At 41.9% G+C, this 14016-nt stretch overlaps 1 protein-coding gene across 2 annotated transcripts in view; it reads right to left on the bottom strand.

Annotated features, from left to right (window-relative positions):
• evla (Enah/Vasp-like a) overlaps positions 1–14016 on the bottom strand; it is a 32216-nt gene that overhangs the window by 3888 nt on the left and 14312 nt on the right. Inside the window, exons 2-6 of one of the 2 annotated variants that reach the window (XM_030718265.1) lie at positions 12940–13108; positions 9300–9480; positions 3715–3772; positions 2712–2767; positions 890–1826 (exon numbers count right to left, since the gene is read on the bottom strand). In XM_030718265.1, coding sequence (XP_030574125.1) covers positions 890–1826; positions 2712–2767; positions 3715–3772; positions 9300–9480; positions 12940–13108 — 1401 coding nt within the window. The remainder of the gene's footprint in view (positions 1–889; positions 1827–2711; positions 2768–3714; positions 3773–9299; positions 9481–12939; positions 13109–14016) is intronic. The other variant, XM_030718264.1, reaches the window with a different exon arrangement.

A 14016-nucleotide genomic window follows, 5' to 3' on the forward strand; every position in this document is an offset into this window, starting at 1 on the left:
CTATTAACAACTGACTCATTTGCAGTACTGTGCAAAGGTTTTAGGCAGTTTAGATTTATACCCATCAAAAAACACCATCAGGGAATATATTCAGCACAGTGACCTGAATCCCAAACATACAGCCTCCATGGGCGCCTGGGTGGCTTAGTGGTGAAGCCGGCAACCACATACACATGCCGCGCTGCGGTGCGGGGTTTGCGTCCCGGCCTGTCGCCAATTTGCCTGTGTGTCTTCCCCTTTATCTTTCCCCATTTCCTGTCTCTCTCCACTGTCAATAAAAGCCGCTGTGGCCAAAAATGCAAAAAACAAAAAACACACAGCCTCCATTGTGGGGCTGATCTCTGCCAGTTGTGAATTATACAGAGAATGAAGCAAAAGGGAGAACTTACAACAGAAGAAGTGTGGCAAGTTACACCAGACTCACCAGGACTCTTGCCAAGTACTGTGAAAGCCTGTGTGCGAGGGTAAAAGGAGAACTTGTTCATATTAAAGGCAGAGGCTGAAGCTAATTAAAAATAAAATAAAAGGAATCTGTGGCATATTTCTTAAAGAATCTTCACTTTACTTTTAGTGCCTAAAACAACTGCACAGTACTGTAGGTCTCACCTTATAAATGGGACAGATTTACCCAGATTAAGTAGACTATGTTCACGCCCTAGCAGTGCTGAGATGTGTTCTGATGACACCCTGTGAGAAAACTGTGTGTTGACTGTGGGCGTGTTTGGCCTTGCTGATGTGTTTACCACACATATAGTTTTCATGTTCTTGTCTAACAGTGCAGGTGCGGTACATTCATTAACCTATCCTACACACACACATACACACACACTATGTACACATGTAACATCCCTCTGCTGAGGGACTACCTCCTTTGCTCTCCTCCTCATACTTACTGCTGCTGGTCATGGGGGTTGGCTGGGGGACAGGGGAGGGGGTCTTCTTGGGCGAGCCCCCGTCAGACATGGCAGTGTAAGAGGGGGGCGAGGAGGAGGAGGAGGAGGAAGAGGTGGTGGTGGGGGGCTGGGCCTGCTGGTGGTACACCTGCTGCTGCTGCTGCTGTTGTTGTTGTTGCTGCTGCTGCTGTGGGTGGAAGGTGGATGGGTACTGGGGCTGGTGGCTGGGGGCAGGGCCTGGGGGTGTCTGACTTGTGAGAGGGGGCAGTGGGATGGCCTCACAGTACTGTGGTGTGAGTGGCAGATGCTGAGAATGAGGAGAGTAGGAATCATCTGGCTGGCCATTGGAGTGAGGGTGGGGCTGGTGCTGAGGGTATTGGTGAGGGCCTGTCATGGCACTGGGATCAAGAGGTGGGGGCTTCATCCTAGTGCTTACAGGTGGGAGGGGGTGAGCCACCGGGAGGACTGGCTGCGGGGGCAAGCCCTGCTTCACCGGCATGGCCATCATTACTGGGGGTGACGAGGAGGGGGGCAACTGGGCGTACATTTGCTGCATGTGGGAGGCAGACCAGGTGCCGTGTTTAGGGGGAAGCATGGTGTCTTGTTGCTGCTGAAGGTGTAGGTGGCGGGCTGCGGTGGGAGGAGATAGGGGGATCTGACGGACCTGTCGGCCCTGGGTGGTCACTCCTGCCTGGACTGGGGAAAAGGCTGAGGCGAGCGAGGTGGAGAGCTGGGAGGAGAGCTGGGCCTTGTCCCTAGTAGCCCCCGCCTCCTTCTCCTGAGAGGGAGACATGGAGGCGGAGGAGGGAGGAGAGGAGGAGGCCACACGGACGTAGGAGGGTGGCAGTGTGCTAGCTCTGTACTGTCTGTATTCAGGAGGAGTGTCTGGGTGGATGGGAGGGGTGGACACTTTATATTGGAGAGTGGAAACGACTGTGACGGGCAGAGAGAGAAAGACAGAGAGAGAGAGGAGAGAGAGGAAGAGGAGATGCAGACGAAGGAGGGCAACAAACAAAGGAAAACAGAAAAGAGATAAACGTGAGAAGAATGAAAAGCAACCAACTGAGCAACCAAGCAAGTAATGATGAGAAAATCAGGAGCAGTCCAAAAAACGGAAGCTAATAGCAAATAAAGAATCAAAATATCATAAAAAGAACAAGCAGCAGAATGCAACATGACTGAGCCATGATCAGAAAGCATATGGCATTTCCCCCCAACAGTAGCTGGAAGAAAGAGATGGCAGTAGAGCATGTTGCAGGGACAGGGGAGCACTGATACTGCCAGTGACAGCAGGGACAAAAGGAGGATGTTTAAGTCTGTATGTGCATTTAAAAGGCAGACTTGAACATTTATATGTGTGCATGGGTTAAAAAAGCATAAGGGCATACGGACTGGGGAGTTGTGGTTGAAACTAAGGTGGGAAACACTAACACAAACCACACTGGGGAAGCCTATTTACTTCTGGGAGCCTGCTGTATCGGTGTATGGAATCTCTGCTATTTATTAATGGTGAAATCACTTGTTTGCTCTGGGAAAGTAAAGCGTGCTTTACCTGACTCAACAGAGATAACGTCCATCATTTTTTAAAAAGCGGAGCAAATTTGCTTCCATGCAAGTTTGTTTACTGACAGCCTGAGTAGGCTGCAAGGTTTTTTGTGTTTGTCTAAAATGATTGTGTAGCTAGGTGAATTTGATATGGAGCCCTTCCATTCATTTTGGTCTCCAACGGCGGCCTGTCTGTGTGCGAGTGTGAGCGAGAGTGTCAGAAAGAGTGCATGTTTATATATCAGGGTGTGGATGTGTTTGTTTAAGCCTCACCTGATCCTGACGTCCGTCGCTCCCTCTCCTTGTGCATCTGATGTTGCTCCATCATCCTATCAAGTGCAAGGATTTCACTGCTCTTTAAAGCTGCAGTTTGTTGTGATAAATTAAGCCAAATGTTTAGCTTGACCGTGTCTCTGATAACAACACTATTAATCTTTTTAAGCAGTTCGTTTAAAGGAGTTTTAAATTTATTTAAAGGGGACCTATTATTTGACCCAGGAGCTACATTCATGTTTTATACTATCTATGCTTCAAACTCCATATTTTTATTCTTAGACTCTATTAGAGAAGCTTTTCATGATCGCAAATGATCCATAATTTATCCTAAACTGGGTGCTAATTGAGCCCCTCAGTTTATCCATTGTTCCTCCATCCACTTTCTAGTGCTTATCTGGGGCTGGGCTGCAGGGGCAGCAGCCTAAGCAGAGAAGCCCAGACCTCCCTCTCCCCAGCCACCTCCTTCAGCTCATCTAGGGGAGAGACATAAACATCCTACCTGTCTCTGATTTTTGCGAATGACGTGGTTCATCCATTGTCTGAAACAAGTTGTTTTAGCTCCCGTCCCCTACCTTGAAACCAACTTTCTTCTGCTTGGTTAGCCCTCATAAACAGAAGGTTGTAAAATAAGGTGGGTGACTTCTGTATTCACAGCCAGTGCTGTGTGCCTGAGATGACCATATTAGCGATATGTGCTCTTAGTGACATCATTCAGGTCAAAGACTATTAGAAAGACTCACAGGCCCACAGGGATCACTTGTACATGCCGACCACATTATCTGAATCTTCAGCTGTTTAATGTGAGCATCCACCATATAAAAATATGACAGAAAATAAGGAAAGGCATAATAGGTCCCATTTAATATTTACATATTTAGCAATAACACAGTAGGTTTGGAGCTACAGAGTAGCTTATTGTATTGTAAATGTTGTCTTCCACCAGCATTAGGTTTGCATGTTTCAGGCTATTTCTGCTTATGCTCTCGTTATAAAATTGTACCTCCTCTGTGCTTCGCTTTCATCTGAGGAGGGCCCATTTTGGCGCTGAACAACCGGACCTGAAAGACACAAAATGAGAAAAAAAACCCCACAAAAACCAACAATTAAACTTCAGAAAAAAATCAGCATCTGTTACATGTAAGCCTTTACTATGGTTTGATTAATCTACACCCTTTTTTATAGCACTAGAATCCAAACAACTGACAACTGTGACTGCACCACAGAGAAAAAAAACAAAGACAGCATTTGACATTTCCGAGTTCAACAGGGAGTCATTTTCATATTAAGACAAGCCATATAAAAAAAGAAGAATGAAGTGTAATAAAACAGTGCAGGAAGAGAAGCTGAATAAACAGACAGCAACATGTGAGGCACAGCCCTGGAGGCCTGCAAGCTCTATATTTGCTGAACAAGTCGCCAGCCACAGGAATTTCACCTGCAAAACCCAGAAGAAAAGAATCAAAGCGGCACGAGGAATATGACAAAAAAATATCTGAAAAAAATCAAAACATACTGCATACAGCACAGCACAGGCTGTCTGTAACACCAAAGCAAAAATCATTTAACAAAAGGTGTCTTATCACCGGTATTTAACAAGGTTATTCCCTAATTTCCTTTGGGATCAATAAAGTATCTATCTATCTATACTTGTTAACAGCTGGTGAATAATCAACATCAGCCACATGATCATCTCAGTTTAGCACATTGCTTGTTGACCCCCCCACCCCGCGCTGAATGAAGGAGTCAGCGCCTCATTCTGGAGCAGCTATTAACAGGGAGCGCTTATCACATATCACCAGAATACCAGTCATTAAACTTCAACGCCCACTGTGACATCAAGATCACCAGCGGGTGATATTTCCGTTCACTGTGTCTGGAGGATGTGGGCAGCGGGTGGGGTGGTGGGAGCAGTCAACATGAGGCAGAGTCGCAGTTTGAGACGCTCAGTCTGGATCACAGCAGGACTGAAAGGATTGTTGTGATTCAAAAAAATTAAAGCCTTTTTACATTAAAGAGTTTCTGACTAAAAAAGGGACTCCTTTCCCTACAAAGAATCACCTCAGTAAGAGTTCAATTAATATAAAATCAATAATATTGATGGCACTTTCATACAGGTTAGTGCAGCTGATGGTGATTCAGACACCAGAAAAACTAAATATAAAAAAATGCAGTATAAAATCTGCAAAACACTTACTTGATATCAGATGTTATAGACCGTTTTTAACGAAAGTTTAGCATGCTGCCCAGAGGGTAAACCTATGAGCTATGCATTTAGTGATATGAAACCAGTCTGAGATGATTTGAGCTTTGTGACATGGAGTGTTATCCTGTCATCAAAAAAAAAAAAAAAAATAGTACATTGTGGTCATAAAGGGATGAACATGGTTAGCAGCAATACTCAGGTAGGCTGTGGTGGTTAAACGATGCTAAGTTGGGAGTTTGGGGCCAAAAAGTGTGCCAAGGAAATATCCCCAACACCATAACAGCACCACCACCAGCCTGAGCTGTTGATACAAGGCAGGATGGATTCACGCTTTCATGCCGTTTATATCAAATTCTGATCCTACCACCTAAATGCTGCAGAAAAAATTGAGACTCATCAGACCACGCAATGTTTCTCCAGCCTTGTATACAGTCTCCTGTTCTTAGCTGACAGGAGTAGCACCTGCTTTGGTCTTCTGCTGCTGAAGCTCATCTGCTTCCAGGTTCAATGTGTTGTGCATTCAGAGATGCTCGTCTGCATACCTTGGTTGTAACCAGTGTTTATTTGAGTTGCTGTTGCCTTCTCACCAACTTATCTTCTGCATTTTGATGCTCGATTTGAACATGCCTGTCTCGGCTATGTCTACATGGCTAAATGCACCGAGTCGCTGATCAGATATGTGCATTAACGGGCAGTAGAGCAGGTGTACTTAACAAAGTGGCCAGTGAGAGTAATCTGGCGTATGAGTGAAGAAAAATTTTATATGCAAGATTCACTTGCTGGAAACAACAAGCTAACATTTATGTTGCCAAATCTAAAAAGATTTGTTGAATTCTTTAGCTTTAACAAGATGCACAGAACACGGAAGCAATGCCTCGAAGACATCTTGTTTCCTTTGATCTCAGGCACTCCCATGAATTCAGCTTGTTATCTCGAGGTAATTATCTACTCTGCAGCAAAGCTTCACATTAAATCTAGCAAATATTCAGAGGGTTTAGCAAATATAGAGAGAGTTAAAAGCATGGAAACCGTTTTGCTCTCTCTGAAAGAGGCGACAATAGTTGAATAATAAGAAAGTGCTGCTAAGCTCGCATGTCAGAATAATTATGATGGACGCTGATGGAAGAAAACACTTTTCATGTTTTTAATGCCATATCTATGAAAACTAATTAAGATTACCAGGATGCAGCTATAAGCACAGACGAAACTTTCCTTTACGCACATGCCAACGACTACAGTACGCACTTTCTTTAAGTGAGACTTCAGGGAGTCAATCATTAAACACAAGCCAATTAACACAATATCAACACTTCACAACCCTTCAACAAACAGTAATGATGCAGATGTTAAAGAGACACTCATCACGCCGTGCTGTGCGGTGCTGTTTGTGTGTCCATGAATATGTGTAAACGTGGGTTTGTTTGTGTTTCTGCTGTTGCCACAAAGCTTTGTATATGCTTCCAGCTGTTGTCATGGTGAGGGCAAAGAAAGAATACGAAGCCCAGGGGAAGTGAGGGCCTGACCAGGCTTGTAGCCTTTTTACTGGAGTGATAAAAAGTTAACAAAATTACAAACAAGAGCTACCACACAGAAGATGTAGCCACAAGGTGACAAAAACAGACAGATGAATCATCGCAATTATTTCCGCCACCATCACAAATAAATTACTCAAAAGTAATATTGCGATTATAATTTTGATGTGTGCTTTCTCGTAAGACAGCTTAGATGGCCAGTCTCATTTACCGAATTCATCACAGATCATAATATTTTGTGTCCCTCTACAAAGTATAATAGAATAGAATGCCTTTATTGTCATTATACGGGATGAGATCCTGCTTCCCCTTTCCTGATTTGTAACTCATTCAAATGCACTGGCTCAGAAAAAAATACTTGATCCTCACAATATAACACAAAGTCAGAGAAACCTCAGGTATGCTGTGTCTTCCAGCACAGTCTGGAGAGTGGGGAAGAGATACCAGGAGGCAGGCCATTACACAAAGAGAGCTGGGCAGGGGCATCAACCCAGCAGCAAGACCAGTATCATCTCCTCTGTGAGGGGAGGAACTGGAGTATCACTGACAGAGCCCTGGAAAGAATGGCCTCCATCGTGTGCATGTTTCTGACCAAACTGTCAGAATCAGACTCCATGAAGGAGGCGTGATGTCCCAACATCCTTTAGTGGGACATGTGCTCACAGCCCAGCACCGTGTACTTTATAGCCCTGTCCAGCTGTTTTCATGTAATGGCCCGTCTTCTGGTGTCTACTTCACAATCAAGTAAATGTAACATTTTATTGGTGTACCGGCTCAATGTGTAACTGGTTTTAAAGTCTCCTTTTCTGCGCACTCCTTCAGAGGGTAATAAGATAAATCGAAGGTACAGTTCCATTTATGTGAAATACTCAATGCAATTGTGAGACTCATAAAGTTATTTAACTGGAGCAACCTGAGAAGTTCAGAGGGAAAATCTAACAACTGACAGACAAAGAAAGAATTTACAGAAGTTGAGCAAATAACTGAATAACTGAACGTGTTGGATGTTTAACATGAAACATGAGGAAGGAACACAAAGCACAGTTAACATCTGAACCATGCAATTCTCATCAAATGGAAAGGCAATGGTGTATATTTAACTTCCCTCCATGTGTCCAACAATCTGACATCATCAAAGACAACATGCACAACGGCTGGATGTTTTTCTCAGCAGTACGACACTTACTGAGGATGATGATAGCTGAAGAAACCTGTCTGAGGACACCAGGTGAAACCTCTGGGGCGATCATGGTGGGAAACTTTCCAAGTTCACTGTTTCCACTGCCTACTGGCTATCAGTACTACGTGACACTAGAGTATCAGCATGAAAGCTTTCAGAAGGGATAAGCACAAACAACACTGCCGAGTGAGTACAGATATGTGTCCCATGAACAGAGATGCCTCGCATGTTGAGGCCCATGATCCCACATCCAAATGCACCCAAAAAAAGGAGAGCTGCCACATGAGCACGATGGGGTACGACATTTAGGCTCCCTACGAGATATTTTAGCCACCAATGGGGGGGGGGTCACAAGGATGGGATGGGATGACAGCGCAGTTAAACACTCACAGATATTCTCTCTCGGTCTCTCCACTGTATCTATGCACAGACACACACACACACACACACACACACACACACACACACACACACACACACACACACACACACACACACACACACACACACACACACACACACAGAGCTTATAAGTAGCTTGTAACCAGAGATGCTCAGAGGCTATTTAGTAAGCCAGAAGTAGGCGTGAGTTTAGCGTCAAGTCCAGTTCAGGTTTAAATTGAATTTATTCAGTCTCGATGTACAAACAAGTAAAATATCCTGATTCTCAGCTGTGCAGAGCTGTTATCTTATTTTTTTGCTTAGAAAGCAGTAAAAAAATCTCAAAGTGCAGACAGCAACCAGCAGTCCTTTGATGTTATTTTTACCTCTGCCAAGAAGATTACGTGATCAGTTTGTTTTTTCTGTGTTTGCTTTTTAACTTCTTTTTATTTGCTGCTCAAATCGTCATGGATGAATCTGCATGGAAATTTTACCCAAAGTGAGGCTTGGCCCAACTTAAAGCAATACATTGTTGGAGTCGATCCAGAACCGGATCTGGGCTTCTGTGACACTGGATAGAAGAAAATTGGACATATATTTGTAAATACATATGAATTTAAAATAATAAACAATATCCAGTCCAGGGAATCAATTCACAGCGTTTGGCTTACTGTTGACCATGTACATGCAGTACATAATATTAACCAGCAGGGTGTAGTAGAGCTTAGTATAGCTCTACTACTGACATGACCTTTGCAGTGAATTTCGATGTACTGTAAAATCAGCTATAAATATTATCTTGCTTTTTTCCATGCATTTTATCTTAAACAGGCTTATGTTGTCTGTGGAAATCTTTTCCACTGAAGAATGTCTGGGTAATGAAAACGAGCTGAAAACAAGCTGCATCATTTCACTGCCGTAACCTGACATTCCTTTGAGATAAAAATAGATGTAAATTGATCACAGATGAACAACTGAAGACAGCTGACTGAAGTCTGACCCAAAATCCTCGTGAAGTTCCACTTAAAACATTAGAGGTCTCCAACACCAACAGCTAACGGCTCAAAAACTTTCATCTCCCGTTTCACTGTGGAGAGATGAGCGATTCAATTTGAATCAAGCATTCAGAGAATGTCTCGGCCTGCCGGGAAGTGAAACACAAAATCAGGATATTTGTTTTTAATGGAATGGAATGTGAATAATAAAAAGGTAATGGAGTGAATGGTTAAATCAACAGAAACAAGGATAACGGTGATCAAAAGCGTATTCCACACGTGACAAATGCTCACCTCCACCGTCAGGTGAGCTGAGGACGTTGAGGGCGAACAGCATGGCGTTGGAGAAGGTGGTGGCCTCCTCCTTACTGGCGAAGTTCAGCCCGTAGACCTGCCGAGCATCACGCCACTGATGGAAGGTCGGGGTGGCCTGATTGTATTTCAGGCCCTTCACTATGGAATAGTTGATCACCACCTTTAATGGAAGAAGAAACATCACCAGTGTACGTGAATGTGGACAAAAGACAAAAACTCAATATTTGCCAATCAAAAGGCTCAGTTCTGACAAGGTTATAACTTATTATTGTTCAAAGGGACCTATTACTCTAATTTCCAGCTCCTGATGTTTTATTACTGGACTCTACTAGCGTACTTTTGCATGACTTAGAATTCAATTTATTTATCTTATGCTGGCCTTGGTGAAGCCCTTCAATTCATCCTGGCTGAAAAAGCTTTATCAGCTCCTCTTTTAGGGCCACCCTCCCTCCCTCCCTCCCTCCCTCCCATGGGGTTTCAACAGAAAGTGGATGGGTGTGATGAGCACATGAGCATTCAGTAATGCTGAACATGTACATATGCCTGCAAAATCCTTAAGTAATATACACCTATCTGCTTTGTATGAAGGCAGTAAGCCCCACTAACATTATAAAGAGTTCATCCTTGCTGGAATAACTATGTTGTTAGTTTGTAAAGTACTTTATTGGCATTATGATCCACAGCTATCAACTCGGTGTCATCTGTTCATTCTCTTTTTATCAATCAATGAGGACAAAGCTGGTGAGGTTGGCAGTTTGGATAATGTACAGAGTCACAGCCAGCATATAGTGAAAATGTTTTATGAGGAATTCTGCTGACTTGTGTATAAACACTGCTCAAAACAATTTAAGGAACACCTTGAAAACACATTAGACTTCAATGGGAAAAAACCCTGCTGGATATCTATACTGATACGGACTGAGTAATGTGTTAGGAATGAAAGGATGCCACATTGTTTGATGGAAATGAAAATTATCGATCTACAGAGGGCTGAATTCAAAGACACCCCGAAAATCAAAGTGAAACAAAGGATGCCGCATTTCACTGGAGTAACTCAAAATGGTACTCAGTAATTTGTACGTCCCCCACGTGCTTGTATGCATGCCAGACAACATCAGGGTGTGCTCCTAATGAGATGATCCCAGATCTGGATCAGGGATGATTAAATTGGCTAACAACCTTCTCTGCTACTTGACTGACCACATCAGCATCCCAGAAGTTTAATTTCCCTAATGCTATACTCTGAATAAAGAGTGTTCCTTTAAATTTTTTTTTTTTTTGAGCAGTGCGCGCATGTGTGTGTGTGTAGGAAACTGTAAACAAATATAGAGGCAAAAACCTATCACTTCTTCTATTAAAGACTGAAAGTTGTTATTGTCTAATTTGGGGTGATACTGATATTGATATGAATGATATTTATTTTGTCTGCAGTTCTCTTTTAACTGATGATGTGACTGAGGAACTGAAAGTATTAAACAAAGTCCTTCTAGAAGGACTGTTTCCTCTTCTGCAATACTAAATGCATCTTTGTTAAAACTTTAGCGAACCATGTTAACTATGCAAATGTCCTTGTAGTGCTGGTCTGCAGCTGCTCCCTCTGTGTAAAATATGCAGCACAATATCCAATATAATTCCAGGAAGAGTTATTATGATCTATTGAACTTAAGCTGAAAAATACCCGAGACTTTCTGATTTTAAATTGTCTGGTAATAATCTGAGTGTCTTTAACAAGATCACACATCTCAGGCATTTTATTCCATATCAAATGACAGATGAAGAAGAAACTGCTGCGCAATCCTGCACGGTGTTTGTCTCTCTATACTGCACACTTGTGGCCAAACTACAGAAAAGCAAGCTTACAGGGACTTGATGCTCCAAGCTTATAATGGTGATTAAACACTGAAGTTATAGTGCAAGGGAAACCATACTAAGAAATGTTATGTATAATATTCTTGCAGGCTTAATTACTATGAAAACGTAATCACTGTGGACTAATGTCTGAGCCGTACAGCTGTCTCTTTGTAGGACAAAACTGTTATACTGTTATATTTTTTATTTTATAAGTGCTTGTTTTTTAAATGGGACCTTATTTCTGAAGCAATTACTATTGATTGAGTTTATTAAGAACCCAATAAAAGAATGGGATCTTTATAATGCATATGAATATGTAGAACCTGTGAGAAAGGGACAAGATTTTTTTGTACCTGAAGCTCTCTGGTTTGATGTGTATTTGTAGTTTGAATTCTGACCAATTATGCGTCAGCAGGTGTTAGTTGCATGCAGTTAAACAGCGCATGTGCAGAGCAAAAGAGGGATGGCATTTTCTGAAATGCAATCTAGAAACCATCAGCTATTATCTGATGAGGTTTTTTTTAGCTTTTATAAAAAATAAAAAAAAAAATGTACGTGCATTTGTAAACAATGACAACTGCATGAAGCAAGAAGTCTTGTCCTGGATGAATTGTTAGCACTCTGAATAAAAGTTCCCAGGTTTTATATTGATTAGCTGGTCAATCAAATGGATGATAGACCTGAATATGCATCAGCAGTTACTGATTGAATAGACTGTAATACCTGTTCAAAATAGTGCATCTATTTGTTTAGTATAAGAAGCAGCAGTAAATTAAATTACAAACACTCTCTGGCCATTATAGTAGATACACCTGTACAACTGCTTCTTAACACAAATATCTAATCAGCCAATCACATGGCAGCAACTCAGTGTATTTAGGCACGTTCAAACTGAGCTTCAGAATGGAGAAGAAAGGTGATCTAACTCTATCCAGACTGGGCTGTTTTGGGTTTTATTTAAAATATCACCAAATTTTCAGGGAATGATGTATTCCCAATAATAAATCACTACAATTACTTTGGTTTTGTTGTAATGAAAATGACATCATTATGAAGTCATCAATATGGTTTTATTGGTTGAAATTGTCATAGTACAATACTCCCTTAACAGTCAGAAGTATCCAAGAAAACATGTCTGATAAAGTGTCGGTGTCTATTGTACGCACTCAAAAATATTTTTAGTATTTCTGTCAGAAAAAAATTCTAAAGTATTTTTAGGAATATCTTTGCCGTTATGGTTGCTGTCATCTTGGATCTGCGATTTTTCTATCAATATGTATGTTTCAATATATACCATTAAAATGGACTAAAGCTTTATTTGTTCATATTAGAATGTTTTTCAATCAAATCATGCAGGGTAGTCGTGGCGTTTGAGGATCAATGTACCCAAGATAAACATATTATCCACCATCTTGGATTTTGTCATTCATAATTCCATGTAGTTATCAAATTAGAATAAATCATTTGAATCAGTTCCCTTAATTAATTACTTTAATTAACAAAGTAAAATTACATAAAATATTGTTAATGTAATAAAAATGCAATTAAACAACAAAATCTGTAAATAACATTAATTTTGTAAACCATGCCTGTCAAAAAGTCGTTACCACAGAAACATCAAAAGTACTGAACTTGACTCATTATGACGTTGTTTCCAGGAATTTAAATTAATTAATTAAATTAAATTTTAGGAAAAGTCACCAAGTTCGGTGGTTCAAGCTCGAGCTGTTTGGGGGTTATACGACACGAATGTTGGCACGTCTCTCACCTGCTGGTCCTGCAGTTTAACGCCCACCACTCTGAAGGTGTTGTTGGCAGTGTTGTGGTAGATGTTGATGCGGCTGAAGCCCTGTTGCCCAGGCTTGATGGGCACCCATTTCTTACTGGCGTCATCATAGACCATCACAGAGGCCCGCGCCTGGCAGATACTCTGTTCACTAGTAGACAAGAGGGACGGAGAGAGCACAAGAAGTCCAGGTAAACATCATCACACTGTTTCCTATAACGGGAATATAAAGGAATATACACATACAAAAACCGCTTCATTTTACCCTTTATACTGTCAGTGTTGACCATAAAAGCAAATATGACGGCAGTCAATAAAATAAAACCAATGAAACAGAGCTACTGTATAATTTTCTGGCAAACTGAGGGCCACAGGGACTGGTGAGCCACACCTTTCTTCAGTTACCACTTAAGGACTAACATTTGGCCACTGTAGGAATCTGACAGATTGCCTGTGCTGAGTAAAGGGTGCATTGCTGTTTTTAAAATCTACAAACCATGGAAAATTCCCCTTTCCCTTGTGGCTTTACTGTGGTGTAGTTTCATCAAAAAAGAAAAAAAGAGGCATCAGTGCAGAAGGGTGTGTGTCTGTGTGTGTGTGTGGTGTGCTGGGTAATGACACACTGTGTCAAAAACACATGTTTGATCGGCACGCATGTTGCCAGCTGGAGACTCATTTGGTAAAAAGCTAATGAAAAGTCAGACGACACACAGCTACCAGTGAGCATTAAATAACCGTGTTCACGACCACAGAACTGAAAAGAAATTACTTCAACGCAGAGACGCATTTGGCCACTGACTTATGTGGTTTACACAAGTCACATCACAAAATTATCAGCTTCAGGAGATGCAGCTCTGCAAAAGTTTAACGCAGCGTTTTATGTGTGGCAACCGCCGTGACGTTAGCAGTATGTTTTCCTAAAAGTGCTAAAATTGCCACAGCGTGGAAGCACATACGAGCCAGTGGAGAGGAAAAGAACAGGTGAGGTGAACTTCGAGATGGTCGTTGCGTCTCTAATTTTCAATTTTAACACCTCAGGGACCGATGCTCTCTGGAAGG

The sequence above is a fragment of the Archocentrus centrarchus genome, chromosome 22 (assembly GCF_007364275.1).
Source record: "Archocentrus centrarchus isolate MPI-CPG fArcCen1 chromosome 22, fArcCen1, whole genome shotgun sequence".
In the NCBI taxonomy this organism is placed as follows: domain Eukaryota; kingdom Metazoa; phylum Chordata; class Actinopteri; order Cichliformes; family Cichlidae; genus Archocentrus; species Archocentrus centrarchus.